This window comes from Elephantulus edwardii, unplaced genomic scaffold (genome assembly GCF_000299155.1).
Source record: "Elephantulus edwardii isolate Elephantulus edwardi_28Jun2011 unplaced genomic scaffold, EleEdw1.0 scaffold00103, whole genome shotgun sequence".
NCBI lineage: Eukaryota > Metazoa > Chordata > Mammalia > Macroscelidea > Macroscelididae > Elephantulus > Elephantulus edwardii.
In genome coordinates, this window is record NW_006399853.1 from 8,654,236 (window position 1) to 8,681,220 (window position 26,985).

Consider the following 26,985-nt stretch of genomic DNA (forward strand, 5'->3'; position numbering starts at 1 on the left):
ACAACGCTCAAGCACTTGGCTGTAACTTAGAGGTGGGCTGCTCCAACCTGCCAGAGGCTCCTCTGGAGGAAATATCAGACAATTTGCTCCTGTAAAGATTACAGCCTTGGAAACGCTCAAAGCAGTTCCTCTTTGCCATACAAGGTGATGCTAAGTCAGAATCACTCCACTGTCAAGTAGCAACAAGAAAAAACATTAAAGCATCAATACTACTGTTGTTGTTGTTATGTGCCGTCGAGTCGTTTGCGACTCATAGCGACCCTATGTACAACAGCCCTAGCTTAAAAAAAAAAATAAAAAAATCCTTTTCTACACATACACTTATACCAGGCCTAAAGAAGAATTTCCATAAAATCAGCTTGGTTTACTCTTGATAAATCAAAAATGACCAGATTTAGGAGCAAATGAAGTTAAAAATAAAAAAGGGCTGTTTCTTATATAGTTTGACGTCAGCTTGATGATCTCAACATCAACCAACTTTTATCAAAAGAGTCCTATTTGATCACTAGCTGAGAAAGAATCTGGACGAGCTTCACCAGAGAGAATAAGATTTGGGATGGGATATTCGGTGGTGAAAATCTAAATAAAAATTACAATTCATCTTACTGGTTTTCAAGAGATTGTCAATTTCCACTGTTTTTAAATTGAAGTACACGTGCAATATATTTCCAGACTTTGAATAATAAAATTTAGTAAAAAATTTTTTTTCAAGGTAGGTAGTTGTAACATATTTGAACATAAACCTTTTAAATAGTTATTTCAAACCAGCTGCCACTAGATTCAACTGGAGGGTATTCTAGAAACTCAGATGTCTAGGCCATAACTAATGAAATATTGTCAGATTCTCTAACACACACACAACACACACGGAGGATAATAAAAAACCCTTGCTCAAAGGATCCAAACGAAGCTAGAGTTCAAAGTATTGCTTCTGACTAGTGCTACAAACCAGGAAGGGGTGGGGGGGCAACCCTAAGCTCCCAACGATCAATAGTCAATGCGGAAAATGCATTTAAGGGAAGGCGTTCCAGCTTAATGAATATTCTTTAGGATATAATTATCTCACTCAAACCAATCAATCATAACAAAATGGAGGGGAAAGGAGAAAAGTTTGCAATCACCGAAAGCCCTATCCAAAGCAACAATGGGGGATAAACAGCAAAAAGGTACATTTTCCTTTAGGGCGCGGATACCAGGAGGTGTTCGCGATTGCTTAAGGAAAACTTCATTTCCGCTTGTTTTCATCTCAGATTTTTCTATTAGAAGTTTTCTTTTTCTTGACCAATAAAAGCAGTAGTATGAGGTTGCAATTTGGCAAGTGTATTTTAAGCCTGGGCATGATTTCTGTAGCCCGATGTGACTGAAATTCACTTTGCCATATTTAGTGCGAAGGGAAAAACACATCCTGAAGGCCGCTTTTGTTTGTCCGTGGATTCGTTTCCTAAAGCATTTCAAAAGTTTTGAAAAGCTACCATGTTTATTCCAGACCAATTTCATGCGGAAATTGCATTAAGAAATCCATAGGATCCCATTACTATTTTTTAGGGCGAACAGCTTAATTTTGCTGGGCTGCTAAGATCTCCACTCTTGCTAAAAGCCACATGTCCATTACTTATCAGTGCTAAATCCTCAGGAGAACACACAGAGGTCTATTTTAAGACGAAGTTTGTGCAAACAATTGAGGTCTCAAAATGACAATTTCTTCCTTTAGACTGGTACTTCCCTACCTGTTGCTGACCACGGCGATTTCTCTACCCAAACAAAGGGCAGTGGAAGAGTGGAAGAGCATGGGCACATGAACAGCACTCACTGCCTTAAAGTCCCCATGATCCATTGTCACAGCATCCTAACGCAGCCCCGTGCAGGCCCTCCTGGGCACACCCTGGGCAGGTCTTCCAACCTCACCTCTCCCACCTCGTGCAGGGGAGAAAACAAAAGCACTCCCTCCTCCAGAGCCACTCACCTTGTCACCCCGGGGGGATCATTTCAGCTGTGTTCTGCTATTTAGACTCGAAGCCCAAGACCGAGAGACTCTGCTTTTCTTTCTGGTTTGCATAGCTGGCGTCTCGTAGACAGGGATTCAAAGAACAATAACCCAGCACAAGAGAAACAGGCTGGAGGCTCGGTTCTACTCTCAAATTTCACAAAAGGCAGTGAGATTTGGAACATGCTCACTTTGCCATCTTCAGCCCCTGTCGCCTCACTCAGGGGACATCCTGAAATTCCGCTGTTATTTAGGGGTGAGTAATCACAGTGTCTCTGGATGGTGCTAAGCCCGGGGACAGTCAATTCTTCCGAGACTCACACGCCTGATACAGAAAGACTGAAGACAGGCGTCTCCCCACTCCACAGTCACCAGAGGAGACTTTTAAAGACAAGCTCACGGTCACATTCAGATGCACGATAGTTATTTCCTGGACCTGGGTGTCTCCCCATGAACTGGCCAAGGCCCCGAAATCCAGCCAGCCCACAGCCCACTGGCCACCTCTACTCCGTCCTCTCTCCCTCTGGCCACCCTCACCTCACCTGGGACCCGGAAAGGCAATGAACTTCAGCTGTCACCCGAGAGAAGTGGTCCCCAGACACGGAGGGAGGGTCTGTATCCCTGCACACCCTCGGCCAGACTCACTCGGGCTAGATGATGCTTTCCCAAGTTAAGAGGCCTCGCTTACTCAGCAGAGGAAATCTTTGTGTCTGTGAGGAATCACGCCAATTCCTATTACTAAGAAAGGGTACATGGACAAGGAAGCTGAGCCTCTCAATGACCAGCGAGAGAGGCCCAGCGAGACAGACCTCTGCCATGACCATCTGCAGAAAGGAAGGATGTTGTCAACTTTCTTCTCCCCCAAAACTCGCGTGACCTCTGCCTTGACCCTCAGAAACCAGATACACAGGAACCTGCTCTCCTGCGGGAATTGGAGCTGTGCTCAGAGACACCCCACTCGGAGGCGCGTCACCCCAGCTATCTGCCCGGAACATATGCACTCACATTCCAAAGATGTTTCCGCTGCGCTGGAATGGCTGTAAATTTCTTTCCTGCAGAATTCTTTCCAAATAAACTGCCATCAACTAAGTAAGCTCCCCGGCCTGTCAGTAGCGGCAGGCTCTCCACCAAGCCACCGTTCACCTCATCGCAACCAATCTTTTCGCTGCCAAGTCTGACTGAATCGGTGGCTCCACCAAAGGAGTAAAACTTCAAAAATGCAAATATATACAGGAGCGGGGGGGGGGGGATCCACCCTCCACCAGATACCACCTTCAATGACAGATCACTGATACGTAACAGAAGCTTTCTTTACAGGTTCTATCTAGTTCATGACTAAAACGAATGCTTTGCTCCTATGCCCCCCTTCCCGGCCCAAGGAGCTACAAAACAGGTCGTTGAAAAGATGCAAAATGAACTACCCCCCTCTTCACAGCATTAAAGAAAAATGGGAGGGCCAGGGGTTACAAAAGAGCCAGCATACCTTTTTCAGTACAAAAAAAAAGAATGTGCATTTTGTTTGGGTGAGTGAGAGGAAGCAAAAGCTTTGAATATTAAAGAGGGTTATTAAATTGTACCAAGAGTTTTCCAAAGTAAGGAGCCAATGCACTTACAGAAAAAAAAAAGTCTGAAGTTCTTCTTTTAAAAACAAAAATAAATATATGATTAATACCGATACTGAAATTACAGAGAGGAGCTCTATCAAAACTCACTTTGTCTCGAAACAAAGCTTACACACTTTGGGCCACTGATAGTATTTTTAGAAGCGGGTGCTCTCCAGAGAGTTAAAAGTATGCAAATGAGGAGTGCACAGAGGCACAGGCACACACATGCTACACCTTTGTATTACACTGGCATTTTATTATTTAATTAAAGTACTCTTATTTTTCTAGCTCACGCATGCTTCCCCTGAGACGGCTTTGCTGTTAGCCTGCTGGCCTTGACTTCCAGCCAAAAACAATTCAGAAACAAAAAGGGACAACAAATCATATTTTCACAGACATTTTTATCCTTCAATACAACCCTGTTTTCACACAACATCACACGGCCTCTACGAAAACTATAATTTAGGGGCACTAGCCACCCTCACTCAGGGTCTGACACATGCCTTCTTCTTGAAGCATTTGCCGTGCAAGGCATTCGCCAGTTCTTAATTACAAATAAACTCTTTAGATAGAATCACTTTAACTGGCATCCTCCATTTGCAAACAGTGGCACTGGTAACCGGCTGATGGAACAAGGGGGAGAAAATCCAAAGGAGCCACTGAATTTCGTTCAGAGAAGGCAAACCTCGAAAGAGAAGATGTTTATTAGTTCAAAGCCCTGGGTTATTTCATTGCTTTTGAAAAGAGACCGTCACAGACAGAGAGTCACACAGACAGAGAGTCGGTGAGTCCTGATGCCACTGTCTCAAATGTAGAATGTCATTTAGAGAACAAACTCATTCCCCAGGTTCATTCAAACTCAATCTCCCAGCCCCTCCGCCCTGAGCTTCCCACTTACCTGGTGGCAACCCTGCAAGTTTGACTCTCTCCCATAAGACGAGTAGGAGCCCCTTTCCGTTTTACCTGCCAAAGGAAACAACAAAAACAAAGTGTAAACGGTGGTTTTCTTTTTTAAAAAAACTGCTCCTCCAGGTAACAGGCATCGACTTCCCTTCCCCGGTGTTTACATACGTGAAGCAGGCACGACCGGCAATGTATGCAAGCAGGAGGAGCAGAAAGCTTCCTCACTCTGGCTAGGAGAAACTGGAAAAAAATTCCTTCATTCCTATTCTTAGCCAAACTGCTCCACACTTCCAAAAACTGTCATTCCAGCGGCCTCCACTTTCTCTAGCAAACAAATTGTCATTCCTTATTTTCACTTTCTCTGCTCTCACAAAATTCAAACAATTTCATTTTTATTTACACAGCAGGCAAATTATCTATGTAATGACCCTAGCCTCGTAATTCCCATTGATTATATTGACACTTAATAGGGGGGCCAAAACTAATCAATCACGGACTCTCCAGATGGTGAGTTTAGCAAAGAAACAATTCAAAATTCCAAGTCTCTCACTCTTTTTTTTTTTTTAAAAAAAGCAACTCTCTTTCCCAGGAGTAAATCCCCCATCATGATCAAGATGATGATGAAATTTCCATCTGGGAAAGAGGATATTTTGTTTGTTTGCTGGGGTTTTTATTTTATTTTTTTTTTCGGTGCTTACACTGAACCCAAGTTCACGTTCCACCAGTAGACCTGGCAGGACATGGACTTGTGGACTATGACTGTCTTGCTCAAGTTCTATCAAGCCCATTCTTATCTGCGGATGGCTTGACAGACACGTATACAACCAATGATGTCGTTTGGCCAAGGTTAAGAATGAAGGCTGCTCATTTATCTCTTTCCAAATTATGCTTTCCCTTAGTCTTAAACAAGGAAGATAAAGATACTACAGCACTAGAACCCTAAGCAGAAGAAAGTCCAGCAAGTGACAAGGGGAGCAGTGGGCATCTCAGTGCCCAGCTCAGGAATCCACGCTGCTCAAGACTGAGGCACGCCCGGCCTGGAGAGTCTGTCCTGGAGACCACTGCGTTACCATGGGAGTGGATTATTCTGAAGACTCTACTAGCCCTTTTCCATCTGAGAACATTCGAAATTAGTATCTGGAGGAACAGAATGAGTATCCTTCTGATGTGCAGATAACCCAAAGTTCTACCCTCTCAAGCACTCATCTTTTTAATTTTTTTATTGTGCAACCAATAACAATGGTATTAAAGAGTCTGCCTTCTCAAAGCACACAAAGAATAAATCAATACTCAATCTCGCAGCTGGTCCCAGTTCTTACTGTACATGCCTTTGTAGAGACAGTTCACACTGTACCTCTGCCACTGTATATGCCTATATGTAGTGTGCAGGGATTCAGGCGGTCTAGTTCACAGGGAGTTTCACTGTTAACTCAAAAATGGACCAAATCTACCAGTGGCGCCAAGGGAGAAGGACAGGCAATCTTTTCTCGTGACAACTATCCCAAAAACCCACGCTGGAGGGTCAGCTTTGAGCCAGCCCAACCTGACAACAACTACAAAAAGTTATCAAGGTAAGAGATAACTTTCTAACAAAGTCAACCGTAGGCCTTAAAATGAACCCTGACTTTTCTCCTTATTTCAGTAAATATCCGACTCTACAAGAGCCAGTCCCATCAGCCCTCTTTCTGGTACAGTGTTCAGTGCTAAGAATAAGATCTAGGCTCTGATCTGTTTCAATGCCACAGACACAGGGTTCCAGTTAAGAAACTGCCAATCTTGGGAGACCTGAGATCTTTCATCGCATGAGGATATTATAGTGAAATCATGACCTATTTATTTACCTGGAGCCAATTGTCCAACAGACATAGTTATTCTTTTATGTAAGTAAAATATAAACTATGGACACCCCTGAACTTGTCCTCAAGTGTTCCTAACAGAAGAGACTTGACTATCATAAACTACTGGGCTAAGAATGAAGTGAACCAATTCTTTGGCCCATGCGTCTATAAAAGCTTCAACACAACTACCATACAATTCACTTTGACATGATATCTACCTGTGTAGCAGTCACACAGCTAGGCAGGAAGGCAGCCAGACAGACAGCCAGAAAGATAAACAGATACTACAAAGTGGAATTTGCTCTGCTTTCCAAGGAAATCGAGCATCCAGTGTCCTGGTGGGGTCACGTCTACAAGAGGAGCTGGGAAATGCACTTTGAGTCAGAGAGGTCACCTGTGTCATTCGGTCGCTGAGATTAACAAAGGTAGCCAACATAAATTTCACCATCCAGAAATATTTTGTCACTCGGGTTTCACACTGAAGAGAAGAATTACTCTCCCAGAATTTCTCTCACTCCACGTGCACAGCTTGGGACTAATTCCTTTTATTAAGTATACACTAGAGGGTCAGTACAAATGGTAAGGGCTACAAAAAGAGAGAAGAAGAAGAAGATGGGGGGAGAGGAAGCGAGAGAGAGGGAGGATGGAGAAAAGAAAGGGAGGAGGGACGAGGAAGGACAGGAGGAGGAGGGCGAGCTGAGGAGAAGAATGCGATGTGACTGCACAGAGTCCCTGAAGTCCTCCGGCTGCACAGACCCAGTATTCTTTACTATCATATCAGATACAGACTGCTTAATCTTAATTTTGGTTGTTAAAAAATATTTATGCAGATACAAAAATAAACCCACTGCAAATTACAAGTTGTCAGGGTTAAAAATCTACTCCTGTTTGTGTGGGGGAGGATCAGAGACCAGCATAGACATGAATCATTCTCAGTAATTTGAGTGTTTCCATGACATCAATGGGCACTAGTCCAGGACTCTGTCGAAGCCTGTGTGGAACCAAAGAGGCAGCGCAGCCAGCAGGAGGCTGCGAGGTGGGCTAGCTCCCCCCCCCCCCCCCAGATTATGCTCCTTGTAAAGATTTCATCTGTAGCATCCACTCTTACCATCAAATAGATTGCTCTGGAGATCAGGAACGAACAGATTTCATCGTGATAGTGTAAGCCTTTAACTTTATTACATCTTTTTGTTCCCAAATTCAACTATAAATCCAAGCTCCGAGCCCAAACCTCTGTTTGGGAACACAATAGAGACCATGGATAAAATCCAAGAGCCAACTAAAACATAACACATCCATTCCCATCATTTTTTTTTTAAACGCCAAAAAGCAGCCATTTTTAAAATGATACCTTAATTTCGGGAGGGTGGGGTGTCTTTATTGTTTAAACTGTCCACTAACATTTAGGCACGGTCTTGATGTTGATTTTCTACTTAAAATTTGGTGGAACATTTCTTTGAGATAATAACATTGCCAAGAGCGCTGGTGACATGTTTGGGTAGGATCTCTAAGTACCTCTCTCTGCTCCTGGACACGAAGGCTGAGTGTCTGGGCTTCCTCCACGGTAGGAAGGGCATGGACGCCTGGCACTTGGACCAACAGGGCAGGGTGTGGGCAGCCCCTTTCTCCTGTCCTCCATCTCCACCACCCACCTCCCCCGGCAGCCCTGCCACCGCGCCGCAGCCCTGCCAGAGCTCTGGATGCTGTTTTCCCAATATTTAAAAAGAGATAGCTGCGCTGAACAAACCCGGAGCGTTCACTGCGGAAATTTCTAGACAATCCTCCAGGACGAGGACACGGCAGCCGCTGCGGATATTTTTTGGCACAAAGACAATGGTGGCAGCGCCAAGCCCCATGGCTAAAACTACTCAAAGGAGGCATAAGGGTAGCATTAATCGCTCAAGTCTTTTACTGCATGGAGCACTGCTGTCCATATTTTAAAAACTAAAAGTACCCGTTAGTAACATTTGTCCCATGCCCATAAAGGGGGGTGGGGAAGCATACACACTCTGAAATATAAACCAGAGACAAATCTTGTCAGGCGTTTGATTCATCTTTATACCTACAAGGACCAAATGTTAAATTTTGCTGCTGGTGACGATTTGCCGTGCATGAGCCGAACACCATGGCCTAACCGAGCACACTTAAGGCTGAATGAAAGCTAAGGAGAGGGTTTCATAAACTAAGTCGACATATTGGCTAAACAACTTTTCTTCTGCAAAAAACGATGTATACAAGGAACATGTAATTCTATGTCACAATTTTTTAAATGAAACAAGAAAGGCACTGCAAATGAGCAGGCATAACATCCGTCAATCAAGCCTTCTGGAGACAAAGGAGATCACACGCGGGCCCCGTCTCGAACAAGTCAGCGTCTACAGTGAGCAAACAATCCGGAGAGTCAACATGTGTTCCAACCAAACTGAACCCATCAGCTGTTAAAGCTGATATTCCCATCTCGGTGCTGGAAGCGACGCCAGCTGACAATCAGTAGAGGCCCTCCTTGCTTCTGCTGGTGCCTTGAAGAAAGAACTCAGGTAGAAACAGGAGCTACTTCCTGGGTTTTTCAAGACCAACATTTGCAATCTAGTCAATGGTATCTTACCATCACAAGAAGAGTTAGGAACCTAACTGGAGGCGGAGTGATTTAAAAAAAAAGGTCTCAGAATTTGACACTGAACATTTTCATACGACCTTCTTATTAGCTATCTGACTTCTAATTTTTTTTTGTTCAGTGCATCCATGGCCTCCTATTGCTGGGAAATGTCAACATGACTCAACAAGCATGAAAATATTATAGAATACACGTTTGGTGTATTACTATAGTAGTACACTGAACACACTGAGTAGTCCTAAGCCACTAAAAACAAACAAACCAAAAAAAAACCCCAAAAAACAAACAACCAAAACTAGAAACAGAGAGGAGTAATTTATCAACACTGTGATTCCTACATACAAGTTGTGACCCGGAAGAGTCCCCTGTGGTTGATCAGTAGAATAAATAATATCAGGCTCATGCTTTGGTCTTAAAAATGATTTGTTTTTAAAAGGCCACTTTCAAAATGGTATCTAATTGACAGGCATTGTGCCCAATGGAATAATGTACCTGGAAGCAGGAGTGGCATCAACTTCCTCAACAACATGCCTCCGGAAACTCTATGAACTTTGATAAATGTCGATAGTTGTAGAGGGGCTTCAGGCCTTTTGTTGATATGGTCACTGTGAGTCGTGCCCAACTCGAAGGCACTCAGCAACAACAATGGTGGTATATTACCTGCCTGTGAAACTGTCAACATAAAAGCTCATCTGATCCACTATTGTAGAAACAGAAAGATAACTAGTAAAATGTGTATGAGGATGCTGGGTGTGTACGAGCAGAGGGGTGAGGATGGGTAGAGGGAGTGATGGGTAAAGGAAATGGGAAAGATCCAGTGTGAAAAAACAATGTATACGAGCTTTGTAAGCAAACCAGTATGAAAGAAAAATTTTATTGAAGGGGAGAAAAAATAATCCAACACACCCAAAACCCAAAATGCCTCTGCTGCTACAGGACACCACCAAACAAGATTGCCGTTGCTGCTTGCTGTTAAATCAGGTTTTGAGGGGCAGTAATCACACGGGAAGAGACAGTCTCCCACAGAGTATCTGGTGGCTTTGAACCACATGCCTTTGGGACTGCAGCATGGCTTCTTACCATGAGGCCACCAGAGCACCTCATTCTTGGAGCCAAAGATTGAGCCTTTTGTATCCTAGAATCAAACTAAGAAACTTCATCATTTACATGTCTTCAGTCAAAACTGATCTTTGTCCTCTGCCCTACCCCCACTCTATCCCTTGCTACTCTACTAGTGCTGTTGTCGCTGTTTTGCTGCTGCTGCTGCTGCTGGAGTTGTAACAGACTCACAGCTGAACCCTCCGGGGTGGGGGTGGGGGGTCATCAGAGGCTGTAAATCACACATGAGGACAGTAATCTTCCTTCTCCCGAGAAGCAGCCGGTGTATCTGAACAGCCTGTCTTTGGGTTAACAGTGCAGCTCCTTACCCAGAATTCCCGTTATTAATAGCTGCTGCTGTGTGCCATCAGGTCAGAACCAGCCCATAGCTGACCATCCAGCAGGTTTTCAGAAGTGGTCAATCACATAGGAGGAGACTGCCCATCTTTCTCCAAAGGCGCAGGTGATGGATGCAAAACACCTGCCTTAGGCACTGCAGCACACCTTCCTACCACTGAAAGGACTACTTAATTATAGCTGCATTTTCCGGGGGTCCTGAAAATACAGATGCGGCTATTTTTCATATTCCTTACATTTTAAATCACTCATGCCTTTCTGTTCTCCTGCCCAAATAAGAAGAGTTGAGTTCTCACCAGGTATTAATTACAACATGAAGGGATCTGTGAAGACTGATTTATTCACTCTGCACATCAACTCTGTGAGGCAGGCCCAGATATCCCCATTTTACAGATGAGGAAACTGAGGTACAGAGAAGTGTCCCAGTCACACAAGAGCCAAGTGACAAAGCCAGGATTCAAATACTGGCAAAGGCAGTCAAAGGCTATGCTCTTGGCACTGTGCTATGCCTCTAGTATTTTAAAGTCTAGGGGGGAAATATCTATAAATAAACTGGAGGCCCAATGCTGAAGACTCTCAAATCCCAGAGCTCAAAATGCTCATGAATTTGATATGAAATTAATGAAAGTGTCTTATAGGTGGTGATAATTTACATTTACATGGTGCTTTATCCCTAAAAAGGTCTCCAGGTGCATTATAGCTTCACAAACGATATCCGGGGAAGCTGTGACGTCTCACAATAAACCGCAACCACCTCCGTGTTAACTCAAAGCAACTAATTAACCAAAACATGATGGAAAACTGCACTGCTGCACATTCCCTATGTGACGAGTACAAGTGCATTAAAAATGCAAAGGGAAAAGTGAACGTTAAAATATAATTATATATAAGGCAGCAGAGTTTACCTCACCTGTCTCCTGTGGAACAGTCTCCAAAAAACAAAAGAGAAGCTAATTAAAAACAGTGAGGAAATGTTACAAGCTATCTATAGCTTCCCTCCGAAATTGACACAATCTTTGTGTGGTAAATGCTCTGAGAAGTCCTGCAGTGAAGACCTTTATGTCATTTTATTTAATCCAGGATTTCTTAAATTTACTTGAGCAGGGATCGTCTCTGTCTTAAAGCAAATTATGAGGAACTTAGGAACTGTTGCTGATTTACTGTTGTGTAACATCAAGTCAGAAGTGTCCCACAGCCGAGCCTCCAGGAAGCTTTCAGAGGCAGTTAACTACACAGGAGATTGTCCATCTTTCTTCCATAAAACAGCTGGTTGATTTGAACCATGTACCCTTGGGTTGCTGGCACAACTCTTTACCACGAGACCACCAGAGCTCCCTTATAAACTACTATACTATGGCTTAGTAAATAAACTTTAATGCCAAGAATGCAAAGGTTTAATATACGTGTCATTTTCTAATTGCTAATTTTTCAAACTGAATGGTATTTTACCTCAATTAATCTTAAAATCCCCCTAAGTCTTGGCTATTTATTTTATGATGTCTCATAACTGTCTCTCATGACAATCCCAATCGCTGGTCATGCAGGTATGTCCGGTCAACTTTCATTTTCCCTGAACCCAATACGGAGGTAGGGAATCTAGATCAACTCAGGACTGCAGACATTGACATTATTCTTCCTATTTCTAAAATGTCTTGAAAGTACATTGGTTCTCTCCTCCAGAAGGACAAGGCTCTCTTCATCCACAGATATTATTACAGAATGCAAATTTAAAAGAAATTTCATGCTAAGAGAATTACAACACAATTAATCCTAGTAAATGAACTGGTCATTCCACAAGACAGAAAATCCTCCTTTCCAAATTGAAAATGGAAAGAACAAGGGGGGGGGGGGGGGCTGGAGACAGAAGGGAGCTACACCGTATACAGCTGGTAGTGAGGGATCACGGGAACTAGGAGGCTAACTCGTTTTCCAGAAATGACTGCCACGTCTCTCGCCTTCATCACTGTTCTTCAAACCATAAAGATGGACTTCTGCAGTAATGGTCTCTACCTCTGATCCTGCTGGGAAGTTCAGAGTTTGGGTTGCATTTCACCACTAATTCGCTCATCCTGTCTAGGCACGGTGCCTTCAAAACAGGAAGAGCACTAAAATCTCAGGAAGTGCTGGGAATCTTGAGGCACCAACAGAGTTCCTTCCTTTGGAAAACGGCCTCTGGTCTGTCCGCATTCTATAGTCCAGTCTCCTTAAAGCACTCCCATTTACAGCTCACACTGCAGAACGCAAAATGCCTTCTATTGTTTAAGACAGCACACCCTGAGAACTCATCAGACAGACTATCAGCCCGTTTTCCTGGAGGAGGCCACTGGAACGCAGAAAGAGCAACTAGCTCATAGAGACGGAAGAAGTGATACTGGTAAGAGGAAAGAAAGCTAGAGCATCACCTTCCAACTCCAGGGTCAACACCCCTTCTGCTGGATGCTGCTTCACCTGGGGGTAATTCCAGATGTCGTGGCAACATCCATGATGCCACCTGCCTTTTCATCCTTCGTAACTCTAATCCGTCGCCCTCCAAAAGAAATCATTTAAACTCAATTCACTGTTAAGTCAAAGAGGAATTGACAAAGTCCTTTGAAGGATGAAGATGTTAACCACTAAGAAACACTGAGTAGACAGGCTCTCGGTATATTTAAAATAATAATAATAATATTTGAGATAATGGTTACCCATGGTGGACAGTGTTTGGTGGAGCTCCCCGATTAAAACAAGTTTGGAAGCAGGAGTGGCATTCACTTCTGAAACGGCTTGCCTCCAGAAACTCTATGAACAGTGCTCAGGCTTTTCATTCACAGAGTCATCTACGATTCAATGGCTATTAACAACAACAACAACAATAATAATGATATAATAATAATAAATAATAAAGAGCTTCTCAATGCAAAATAAAAAACACTGCCTTAGATTAGTTTACACATCCTTCACAACAGCCACCAAGTCCTCCCGTTCCCGGGATCACGCACATATTATCAAATTAAAGACAAATGAGTTTTATGCTGTGTTTTTTTTCCAACTGCAGGAGAATCTTTTATTGAAAATAACCCTAATTCCACTGAGTGTGTAATTAATCAACATAATCATGGGGATAACTTAGCTGCTTGCGGAGGTGTGTCAAATATCTCTTTAAGGCCACTAAAGTACCACTAGAACCACCAGATTAATGATTTTCTGAATCAGCAATTTGTACAAGGGTCCCCTGGAGACCCGAGGGACTAAGGGCAACTCGGAAATCACTCAACTTCCTTCTAATGAGTAACTCACCACTGGTTCTTGCTGAATAATACCTTAATAAGACTGCCCACACCCCGTTGGAGATTCTGACTGCAGTTCGTATCCACTGTGATTAGGTAGAACCAAGGCAGTTAAGGACCTAACTGTGTCGCTGCTGAAGAAACAACGTATACATCTGAAAGCTTTTTAAGAGACAGTAGATTTTCTTGTCAAATTCAAAGGGTCACTTTGAAGTATGAAAGAAAAGATAAAATATTTTCACTGTGGGGAAGACAGAGGATGGGTGTGAGGGAAAGCTTTCCTCCTCCGACCATGATTTTAATTCTCTGCCTAACAAACCTAGGAGCTCCTGAGACTCACCTGGAAGGCTTTCTCAACACAGACACCTGGGCCCTCTCCCCCAAGGTAATTGGATGCAGTAGAGTTGGGTCTGGTATTCCCCATTTTTAAATTTTTCATAAAATCTCTCTGGTTATTTCTGACAAGCCAGGAATGAGGATAACCAATTTAAGAGATAAACACAATTCTTTTTATGTTTGTGGCCCCTCAATAAGGCTGGTCACCTGGAGGGTCACAAACAAGCATCACCCAGATTACTATTTAATCCAATCTATCTAACCGAATTGTTAAAAAGGATAATTATTGATCTCTAAGGTCTTTGCAGATGATTGCATTGCATGGGCCAGTGTGTTGGGGCTTTAAATGTTAATGTTTCAGTTCTGCTGAGGAGGACTAGTTGTTTTAGAAATTTCAAAATTAATTCCACATTACCAACTAGTTTCCTTTCAGAAACACCATTATTCCATATGAACAAACTAAAAAATAAAAAAATAAAAAAAAGGAAAGTTCTTGCTTTTTTAATTATAAGCACAGGCCCACTCAAGAGCCCTGCTGGCCCAGTGATTAAGCAGTAGGCAGTAAAGCAACAGGTTGTGGGTTCTAACCCATCCAGAAGAAGAAAAAAATCTATAGATCAGTTTCCTAAAAATTGTTGTTATGTGCCGTAAATGGGACTGCAACTCACAGTAACCCTGTGAACTACAGAACCGAACATTCACAAGCTGTGCCACCCCCACCGTCTCTGACCCACTGGAGCCCACAGCTACAGTCACTGTGTCACTCCATCTTATCGAGGGTCTTCCGATCCTCATGACTCTTTCCAAGGATTGACCCCTCCTAACAACATATCCCAAGAAACAACTGCTCCTGTGGAGCAGTTCTACTCTAGTTACGGGGACAGAGAGACACACGATGGACCAAAGTGGACCAAAAGGCCTCTAACAGCGGCAGCACGGGCCCACCTTGCTCTGAACCCATGTAGATCCATTCTATTGGAAGAGCAGAAGGTAGCACTCAACTCCAAGGCCCATCAGCACCAAGCTTCACTTGTTAGGTCTCTATCGGTCCATACTACCATGAGCAGAGCCAGTCCACGCTGGGGGGTAGAGCCCATTCTCGTGCCATTGGAATTCCTGTTTGCCGTTTCTGTTCGTATCCAACAGAAACACCACCATATGATAAAGAAGGTGTTGGCTGGATGATTATTTTTTTGGAGATCATGGACACGTTTTAAGAAAATCAGCGGCGACATTTCACGCAACGGATCGCCTTTGGTGGTAGGACATTCTGCTGGATGTTTAACTGAGTCAGTAAACAGTAAGAGATTGTAACAGTCGTGAGCTCGTGTTGTTGCTGATGGTGTCGAATGCCGCTGAGCTGGAGACCAGCAAACCGCAGCGGAGGAAAGTCTCGTCTATCTCTCACGGAGCGGCTGCTGGATTCGTACCATGTGCCTTCAGGATGGCAACACAGCTCCTTACCGCTAAGCTTCCACGGCTCCCTACTCTGCATTGGATTTTTGATAAAAGAGTTTCTACATGGAAAACATCCATTTTAACATGGAGACAATGGCCTCAATTTTCAAGCTGAGATGATAAACAAAAAAATGTTAACATGTTGTTTTTTTTTTTAATAAACCACATACATAGTGATAGACGATACTCAAGACTGCACAAAAATTAAGGAGATGGAGAAAGGTCACAGGTTTTATACACAGTATATGCGTGTGTATAACAGTGTGTGTGTGTGTGTGTGTGTATTCATGTATAAGCAAAATTTTAATCCCTGGGAAGAGATATAAGCACTGTGTGTGCCTGAGTATATACACATACACACAGAGGCATCTATAATCTATTTTAGCACTGAAACACTACCGGTTTACATCTCCTAAACTTACACCACTGGATGGCTGAGGGAAGACGGCTCATTACTCAAAATCTATTTCAGAGCCCCTTGGAGCAGACAAGTGGGGAGACTGTCAGATTCATATAAGAATGTTTTTGAGTTAAGCCTACTTTTCAAGATCAACTTAAAACGGACAGACTAACAAGGATCTCACTCTTAGGAAAACAGGATCAAAGGACTCAGAGTCTGGCTGGCCTGCAGTATTATTAATAGTTACTCTTACAGGAAGGTGATGACTCACAAACAAACTCACACAAAGCAGAGTCCCAACCCATGCTGTTTAAGAAAAGCCACCAGAACCCAGACCTTATGAGCAAGGCTGGGGAGAGGAGGCGGAAAGCACAGGGCGGAGAGGAAGGGAGGCCAGGGAGAGGAAGAGACAAGAGAAGAAAGGGGCCGAGTGGTCATCAGAATGACCTCATCTACCGAAACACACAAGAAAGTCAAATATGTAGCATGCATTATTCTAAAATTACAAACAAATAGAAAAAGACATTGGAAGGGTTGTGAAAGAAGTTCAAGAATCAGGAGACTTGGAAATGAGTATTTGTTGGAGATCTTGTGTGCTACGGGCTGGAAGCTGGGGAGTCAGTAAATGAGGTAACAATTTACGTGGCTAAAATACTAGCATGCAAACAGTATAATAATGTGCATGGAAAGGGGACAGAATGGGAACAGAGAGGAGATGCATAAAGAAAGTGCATCGAATGTGTCCTCATGGGCATAAGACGGCATCGGGAAAGGCACGCGTTCAGGATCACACTCAAGATGCCACTGTTGTTGCTGTGTGTTGTCAAGTTGAAACTGATTCATAGCTGACACTCCAGGAGCTTTTCAGAGGCAGTTAACTGTACAGGAGGTGTCCACACTTCTCCCAGTGAGCAATGGATAGATGTGAACTGCATGACTTTGGGATTGCAGCGCAGGTTCTTACCAACAGGCCACCGGAGCTCTCCTAACTGAACCTGGGTGACCCTGGAGGACATTATGCTGTGTGAAATATCTCAGTCATAAAAGGACAAATACTGCATAACACTACTGTAAAAAAACAGGACTGGCATGGGGGTTGGGGGAAAACTAAGAAAAGAGGGGATACATAATGAACACTGCATTGGAACAGATGAAGCAAAGAACTGTTTAAAAGGAATATATGATTAGGCATTGTCTATAGGACAACAGTCCAGAATAAGAGGTGCACAGCAAAGTAGATGGTGGGTGGAGGGAAGGAAATTCTGCAACAAAATCTGTTAAAGTGAACGTGAAGGGAATAGGAAGGGAAATAAACATACAACAATGAATGAATATCCAACTTTTCTACAGTCATTCATTAAAATCACAGTTAAAGAAAAAAGTAACCATTAAGACAATTAAAACGAGATAGTAAAAAAAAAAAAAACAAACCAACCCCAAAACACAAAAAAAACAACCAACTAACAAACCCAAAACCAAAAGGATGCCTTTATAATAGAGCTAATGGGAACACAGGATTTGTTAGGAGTCCTGGTGGCACAATGGTTAAGCTTTTGGCCATTAACCAAAACTGCTAGCAATTAAAGCTCACATATTGGCTTGTTGTTGGGTACTGCTGAGTTGGAAGCAACTCGCTGACCCTTCAGCATGTATTCAGAGCCAGTAAAAGGCATGGGAGAGGACTGCTCATCTTTTTTGCTCATGGTTCAGTTGGTGGAGTTGAACTGTGTACCTCTGTGTTGGCAATGTAATTTTTTACCACCAGTGGTTCCCTTGGGATATGATGTTTCTGTTGTTGTATACTGTTGAGCTGGAACTAAACTGACTCAGTCGTAAGGACCTGCGCTACTGACCCATATGTATGTGGTTCGAATTTGCTGGCTGCTCTCTCGTCCCATGTGATTTACTGCCTCTGAAATGCTACTGAAAGATCAGCTATAAATTGGCACCAATGCAGAACAACACCGGCTCCACAGTATAAGGCTTGGGAATGCGCTGTCATCAAGATTACAGCTTAGAAACCTCCATGGAGCCAGTTCTCTTTGTCTTATGGATTCGTCATAAGTTGAAAACAAGTAGACAGCACACCACCATCACCAACACAGTTCTTGTTAGGATGTAATTATCATTTGAATGCATATTCAATTGACTATGGCAAATGACGTCGTTGTTATGTACTGCCATGTTGGAACTGACTCCTACGTGACCCTCCACCTGGTTTTCGGAGGCAGTAAATCACATGGGAAAAGACTGCCCATCTTTCTCTCAATGGTAAGTGATATAAAATAAAAAGAAATTTTAAAAAATGGTACTTTCACAATGTATGCACTAGGTGAATGGCTTTCCCCCTCTTACTCCCTAAGTTCTCTGGCCTTTCCGTGTCTTAGACAGCTAGTCTGGAACTTTAGATGGGTTTTGCTCACATATTAAAGAAATGTGAAATGCATAACAAGAGCACTTCTAATGTTCTGAACTACCCTCCTCTTCACATAAACACACAATGATTTTGATTCTGAGTTATACAGAATTCATTCATAAGAAATTAATTTTTAGTTGTCTGGAATTCGGTCCAGGACGAATGTTCCTATATTCCTAGCATGGCAGGACCCAAGGATGCTCCTGATCCAATCAAGGATGGCAGGGAGGGAGTTCCCTTGTTACAACAGGGCTCTGTGACTGTGAAAGAGCACCCATCATTCCATAAACAGCTACCCCAAACAGAGCAGAGCACAAAGGCCCGCTCAAACCACCAACCTCAATGTCTGAAAAAAAAAAAACCAAAACAAAAAAAAACCCACAAAACACCAAAACAACAAAAAAAACCAAAAAAACAAAAAACAAAACAAAAAAAACCCATTTTATTTCATCTGCAAGAAAATGGAATATACCTTTCTCAAACACTGAAATTTAAGTATATATTCAATTTCTTTGGTAAAACCAGTGAAAACTGATTAGTTAACAGGAAAATGTCTTCCAGCAATTGCTTACTTCATCTGTTAGTCATATTTCAAATTTTCAATATTTTCCCTTTATCATTTCCATTCCAACCTGGTTAAACAAGAATTCTTCTTAAGTGTAATCAGGTCAGGCAACACGTCAAAAACAACAACAAAAATATTACTGATAATGTGAAATCAGTCACTTTAAAATTTCAAGTGTGAAAAAAAAATTCCAAGTGTGGCACCTACTTTTTATATTACTTGAACTATCAAGAGTCTTTTTAGAAAAAAAAAAAACAGCAAAAAAACAAAAACAAGAACAAAACAAAACAAAAACCCAAACAATGTATAAAGTACCTTTATCTCTAAATCAAAACAAATTAACGGGCATGCTCAGCACTAAGCCGTAATTCAGTAATCATTGCAAATATCCGATCAGTTGTGTAGAAATGTTTTAAAAAAAATCTACAAGGGGGGGGGGGGAGGCCACACACCACCTTGCAGTAGAAACAAAAACCAATACTCACCCCATGGAGTATCTGAGCACCCAGCAGAGGGCGCACCTGTCCCAACAAGAGCCAGCCATGGCTAGGCACTCCCCAACCCTGAGCAAAATTTAAACTGAGGTGGGGGGATGTCAGAGGGGCCAGGGAGGGCTTGCGGCATCCTAACAGTGGCATTAGTAAAAAGAACTGTGCTCCGCTCAGGATTGGTAAAGCATATTGTCTACCGCACAAGTACACTTCATTAGTCCAACACAGACTTCAGTTGCGATTTAAGAAAAGTTGTTTGTGAAAAGAATTTTTCTTTGTTATATAAGTGAGCGTACATCAATTTAAGGCCAGTGTAGTATTTATAAGACCTATATTAGAAAATATCAACAATATATGAACTTGTAGAAGAAAGTAATAACTAAAATTTCCAACACTAAAATGTTTTTTCTTTCCCAAATGGAGTTGCTTCTAGTGTGTATGCATTTTCCACATGCAAATCTATTTCATTTTTTTAACCCCATATCAAGAAAATATATACCATATTATGGTTCAATGAGATATTCTGAAGGTCTTTTAAGTTCTTTTTCTACTGATGTGTGCTTGACTATTTGTCAATTGCCTATTCTGAGTCTTTGTGTTACAAGCTTTGCTTTGCTGTTATCGTTGTGTTTACCAGAATAGCTGTACCCAGCATTGTATGCATAGTACATGTAGACAGGGCACTGTTTATTCTTTTTAAGGAAGTTCTTCCATTAATGCATAGGTCTCAAATTCTTCCTAGTGCTGTGCAAGTCTGTGATTTTACTAACAATAAAAAAAATTATAAAAGGAAATGAAAAACACATCATGAAAGCACCAAATTAAAATAAACCTCAAATAAATATGTACTTCTCCGGATAAAAAGATGAAATAGTCCACAAGCTATCTAATCTTTCATTTCCAATAATACAGAAGACTATAAAGGACCATTTTCTCAAGTGTCAAGATGGTGAGCTTGGTAAGATAATGGACCAGTACTCGTCCATTCACAGGAATGTTCACTTCAACCTCACCTCCACTCATCAAGCAAAAACAATGAAGCCAGGGACTCTCTCTAGTATGATTTATTTTTTAAATGTCTTTGGTAGATTTGAAAGATCAACTTCATTTACAGCAACTCCAAGCCAGGTGGTTTGGGTTCCGTGTAGGTCAGGATAAACACTACTCATTCTTCAGCTGATGTGACTCTCCCGTTTCTGCATAAGTTAGAATGACGACGCTTTATTATTCCTAAGCATTCAATTCTGAAATGTTTGCACAATCTGTTAAGTCCAGGCAAATTTAAATGATTGTGACATGCAGCCTGCTAAGGCCAGTGACGGGGATAATGCCTCTTTACGTGGGTAAAATTTGGTGACATATAGGTCACTCTCTTCAGGGGAATCAACTGTGTGTCTCTTCTTTGCATTTCCACCACAATCCTTCATCCTGCAGCCTGGAGCTGAGAGTGAAATGCAAGAAAGGAGCCGAGTGCTCAAAGCAAAAATCTGCTTCCAGGACAATCCATTATATCTGACAAGTTAAATGTTCCATAGTAGGCCATATGGCATCAGAGCCGACCTGACGATGGAAGAGGGGAGCTCAGCAAATGCATCACAATTAAGGAGTTTGGCTACAGACTTTACTTTGAATTACTTTTTTTTTTTTTTATTAAATTTACAATGCTGTCCCCCTAAATCACAACTGAATTTTTTTTTTTTGACACTAGCTTTCCAAAAAGTCCACAATTTCTTCTGTGGCCACATTGCATACAGATACTGATGAATAAAGGTTAAAGTTGACATGCTCATTTTCATCAAATCACGTCTCCAAAGAAGGGCACTTGTAGCTTCACTTTTTAAAATCTGAAGACAAATCATGTATAGCCCTGTGTGATCATTTGATTCAGATCTTTAGATCACACCGGCCATTAGATGGGAACATTTATAAGAAGGTGATCAAAACACGCCACGAAAGGCAGTTTCCACTCTTGACTCAAAATTGAAAGAGAGAGAAAAAAAGTCTTAGTCGGGGTGTGGGACAGTCCTAACTGGCATATTACAGCTTCATTTCTAATTTACCTAATATTCATCAAATTAATGAGTGAGCTGAGGCAGCCTCAAACCAACTGATCTCCCCTTTGTATTCCACCAACAAGAACTCTACACTCTCTTGCTAATATTGCATCCCAGAAACTAGACTTACAAGGTTCTCTAAGACACTCTGCTTATTAACTGGTTGTCTACAATAATAAATATTTGTTGTTGCAGGCAATGTAAATAATCACTGTACAATAATCAAGGTGTGCATTTATTACATCAAGGCAGAGGGAAACAAAAGTAATGAAAGCCCCAAAATTGCTGCCATTATATCACAGTCTACTATTACACCGTGCTTTTAAATCATGCGGACAAATGCTCTTATTTCTCCTGAAGAGCTTTCTAGGTGGGAACTGGATTTGTAATAAAAGCAGAAAACACTTTCGATACAAGCGTCCAAACTCATCTGGTCCGGTGTCAAACAGTAATTCTATCAGCTTCCTTACTGCCTTGGGATAAAGCATTCTGGAGCAAATACTTATCCGCAGGAAACAAGAAATATCTAGATACACACCTATATTTTTCAACTTGTAATGGGTAAGTTCTTCTAAATGATAATGAAGGCCACTGAAGATTTCATTCCCACCGGTTTGGAAACATGAAATTCACAATGATTAAGAGGAATATGCATGTATCTTCCTAAAGCTGCTAAGACTCATTTCCCTAAACTATTTCACTCTCCATTTCTCCAGAGGGTCACTATTTCCCCCAAGTGCTACTGCTTCTGCCTTAATTAAGAATAACATCCTTTCAAAGCAGATAAACAGAAACTTTTGAAAAACTGGTCATTTTGTGTCACATTTTAAAATATTCATATGCTTTTTTGTTGTCCCAAAGTTCCCGGCTGTTAATCACTTAGGGGACACTATTTGCATGTTTCATATTTTTTAAAGTTAAGCAGAAATAATGAATTTGAAAGTATATGGGTTATAAACTGGTAATTTGTATTTTGTAATAATGATCAATTGTTCTAAGTTCTTTATCTTAACAAGGGTTTTCAAAGACTTGGTCATCAAAGATTTGATAGATAATCCTGTTAAGGTTGGTATAACTATAATTATTAATATTTTCATCCTGTAGGGGAGAAATATGAAACTCCGAGAGCAGTTCATTTAGTGGTCTCAGGACACACAGCTGTGAACTACGAAGGCTCCACATCTTAAATTCAAATCTTCCTCTAGTACCAACAGGATACAGCCACACGCTACACATTACTTAAAACAAATATGGCCTACAGTGGCCTGTTTTTTTAAAAAAAAAAAATCTATAGGCAATTATTTCATACATGACTTGGCAGCACTTAACAACAACAAGAAGAAGTATCTCTTACTTAAGCAGACAAATTTTTTTGTATTGTAATGATGTCATGTGCTGCCTGGTCTGAACTGAATTGTAGATGACCCTCCTGCAGGTTTTCAGGGGCTGTAAATCACACATCTTTCATCTGTGGAGCCACTGGCAGATTCGAACCATGTGCGTTTGCTTTGACAGTGCAACTCTTTACCACTAGGCCACCAGAGCTAGTGCCCCACTCTAAAAAGTGCCTGAAGTCTATGCTTGGGTTTTCTAGGAGGAAAGAATACTGACTGATTTAACACAGAATTATAGACACATAAATCTCTAAGGTAGTCATACACATCTTAACACCAACAGCACACTGGGCCATCGTATACTGTAGATCCTTTCTCTGTGTACCCAGATCCACATTTTTATTACTAATTAAAATGTCCAGATGGTAAAGTAATACCTGATAGGGTGGGGGGGGCCCTTTTGAGTACAGTAATTGTCAACATTCAACTCCTACTTTGTAACAAACTGGGAAAATTGGCCTGCCTTGAGTTTTAGGTATACTGCTTGCAGACCACCAGTGAAAGGTGGTTCAACTCTTCACCAAGTAAAAGAGGAAAGGTCGGACATTCAAAGCATCACAATCAAAACAAAGTTTATAAACCCTCAACAGCATGACTGTCTTACCATAAGAAGACAGCTGTTGCATGTGGGGTGGGGGGAGGAATCTCTGAGAGAAAAGGAACTCAGAGCTATCACATCTCATTTCAAAAGGCCCTCTTGTGACATCTTTTGTTCTAAAAGTTCATAAAATGCCACTTTTCAAACATATCTTCACCTTTTAAAAAATATTTTGTGTGCATTTTGTGCTATAGTTTGCATCCTTCAAGGCAAACATTTGTTATCACTGAAATTTTTTAAAACTGTGGAATTCCTCCATGGCCCTGAACTATGAAAGCAACTCTGGGATAATCACAAACCCTTCTGAAAATGTTTAAGCAGTTACTTCCTAACCTTAAGTGGATTCTTTCTAATTTTTTTTGTCCTCAAGCAAAACATTTTTGCAAATATTTAGGCTGCTTTGATACGCAAATGTTCTTGACAACATTTCTACCAGCCAGCCACTCACATCGCAGGGACCACAGCCAATGGGAAAGTTTGCAAGGGAAATGGGAGAAGCCAGTCCACGGGTACTGTCAGGAACTGGGGCTTCACTGCCCACAAGCAAATGTTGATCATTTGCAGCAGTACCTGAAACACAACCTGGGGATGTTTCCGAGCAAACAACTGCTTCGTAAGTCTCGGTCATGAGCTCTAATTCTCCTGGACTCATGCAATCCTTTCTGTGGGGTATAACTGATGCCTCCTGGGCTTCTACTTCAGAGTTCAATAACTCTAGGAAAGTGTGGACAACAGGAGACACACAACCACACAGAGGAACAAATGTGTGCAAAACAGGAAGCAGAAAATGCAACGAACATCCCCAAATCTGTGCTTCCTAGTAAGAGTCTTGGCAGGTATGATTTCGGTCCAGTGGTTTCAAAAATGTTCTCCCAAGAGAATAAACCGGGGGAAGAGGTGCCTCTAAAATCTTCTTTGCTCTATAAATAACTCTAGAAATCATGCATGCAAACAAAGGCTTTTCTAGAAGTAAAAAACATGAGAGGGTAGCACTCAACGCCAAATCCGGAAAAATCCATGACGATTACCACCGTTTTGAGTAAAAATCATTTCTACCGTTTTCCTCTCTATCTCTTATACCTCAAAACAACCCCCAAATCTGTCCTTCAAAATAACACGCTTCCCCGATACCAGGTCAACGAAGCACTAGGAACCATGTCTTTGGTTTCCTCCGTTAACATGAACCACCAGTGGTTGGCCGCACTGAAAATAAAGCCGAACCTGAGGACACTGCCAGGTACGTATGACCGCTACCCCATCCATGCGTTGGGCGGGAGGAGAAGGCCAACAGTGAATTTAGCAAAGCAACTGGAACATTTTGCTTCTTAAATGAAGACCTGCTGCCCCACACGTAACCTGGTGACCAATACTTGTCGCTCCTGCCCTCACGTCCTCATTTATTCACGTTAAAATCACAGTCCTGGGTCCAGCCGGACTCTGCCATCCTACAGGGCCTTGTACAACTGCCTCAAAATTGTTTCCAAAGACATAAATACGGAAACTACCCCATCTTTCTTACACAGCGTGTGCAAGGGGGTTCAAATTGCTGCCCTTTTAGATACCAGCTGGGGGCTTTAATCACTGAGCCACCAAAGTACCTGATCTATCTATTCCATTGTTATTGTTGTTGTTTGATGCAACTGAGTCACTGTGACTCTATGAACAACAGATCCGAACCTTGCACTTCCCTGCGCTATCCTTCCCATTAGAAGTGGCCCAAGATGCCATCAGATGTGACTCAGACCACAGGAGCAAAGTGCCTGAAGTCACAGATTACAGTTTAGCTCAAAAGACTGATTTTTTTGAGGTTTGAGGGGAGGAACCAGTGCTGGCAGGATGCTCTTTAAAAGGGGAAGGAAAGCAGAAACATTATCTTGAGCAGTTACTCTGCGGTTCATCATACTTTGTGAAAAGAAAAGAAAAAGGCTCCATAAAATGTCAGAATTAACGTAGCCTTTCAGACTGCTTACAGGTGAAATTCTACCATCTGGATGGGCAGTGTGCCCGCATTAAAAAAAAAAAGTAAACAAAAAAGGAAAACCTTCTTCTGACTATGATTCGTCCACGAGAGCATTTCAAAGGAAAGGAGAAAGACCATTAGCTCAAGACCATGGGCATGTGATACATACACACATGCCCGTGTACGTACACACACACACACACACACACACACACTTCACACACAGACAGAGGAATGAAAAGGTGGGCAAAGCAATGGCAAGAACAGCTTGTCAAACTTAATCATAAAACAGTTAAAGGGGGAGTAAAACCAAAAGTCGTTAAAACAAAAAAAAATGATTCACTTGCAAGTTTTAATTAAGAAACCAAGGACACCTATTATTTTATGGACAAACTGTTAAAACATGAGATTTAGGATTTCAAAGTTCCTGTCTTCCCTTAACAAGCCATGTTTCTACTTTTTTCTTTTTAAAAAAAAAACAACAACATTGGCCTAGCAACTTTGGAAATTCCAACTTAACTTCAAATAAACAGGAAATTGCATCTTAGGAACTCCCAGAGTTGCTTTCTATCACTGGTGAGTGAAAATGCTGAGAAGTGTGCCAATTTATAAAGAAATATGCCTCTCTGCTTCTCTTTTCTTAATATTTATTCAAACTCTCTTTTGTTGACATCTGCCTCAACATAAAGATCTGCCTTAACAATAATTTTTATTTAACCCAAAGATTAAACCTGCCATCAGGCCAGAACTCTGATTCATTGGTTCTCTCTAACCAGACAGAACTTTGAGATGAACTTCAGGTTACTATGACAAAGCACTGTCCCAGGCAGGCATCAGGAGGTTATTTGCCAAACTAAAGCCTCACATTCTGAAAGCGTCACACGATGGGTTTGTAAATAGCTTCTGATGTGGAATTCTGGTCACCATCTCCGTTCTGGGGTCTCTGCCCATACCATTTGATTAGGTGGTGTTTCTGAAAATTACGTTTGAAGCATAACGCTAAACCAGACGTGTTGAGGAAGTGAATTGTGGGCACACTCTCAAAAACTCTCACGAAACCACAAAGAAACTGAAAAGCAAATCACTAAAGAAACCCCCCACAAGAAAAAACCTCAAAATCAACAACAACAACAACAAACACCCCTGAATAAGAAAACCAAATACCTGCTCTTCTTTTTTACCTTATGGGTAGCTCACCGAGGGAGGCACCAGAAGATCTAGGCACAAATACATGAAGAGTCGCCAAAAAGCATGTGGGTGAATAAACTGTTGTGGCGTAAATCTGCCAGCTCTTAGGACAGAACGCAACACGCTGGGGCTTGGCTGTCCTAACTTGTTTTACTATGTAAATTTAAATAGTCTTGAAAGGGAGAAGAAAAGAAGAGGAGAGGTTGCAGGGTTTGTTTTTGTTTTGCCTTTAAAAAAAATAATGATTTTTTTTTTTAAAGTTTGTCAGGAATTCTCATACTTGGATCTCAGATAAAAGTACTCTGATTGCTATTTTTTTTAAAGGAAACCAGTTTTGAGGGCTCACATTCCTTCCATGTTTCCTATGAGGGAAATTTAGGGGGCTGCCATAAAGAGTTAAAGACTCCCTACCATTAATTTGCATCTGGTGCTTTTAGTGTGTGTGTGTGTGTGTGTGTGTG

General features: G+C 41.8%; 1 protein-coding gene across 11 annotated transcripts in view; it reads right to left on the reverse strand.

Annotated features, from left to right (window-relative positions):
- Positions 1–26,985, reverse strand: part of TCF4 (transcription factor 4) — a 419,315-nt gene that overhangs the window by 192,591 nt on the left and 199,739 nt on the right. For 7 of the 11 annotated variants that reach the window (XM_006891721.1, XM_006891719.1, XM_006891724.1 and 4 more), the window contains exon 5: positions 4,487–4,551. In XM_006891721.1, the coding sequence (XP_006891783.1) occupies positions 4,487–4,551 (65 nt within the window). Of the gene's footprint in view, positions 1–2,989; positions 3,149–4,486; positions 4,552–4,659; positions 5,036–26,504; positions 26,838–26,985 lie in introns of those variants that run through there. The other 4 variants (XM_006891726.1, XM_006891727.1, XM_006891728.1 and 1 more) reach the window with 4 other exon arrangements.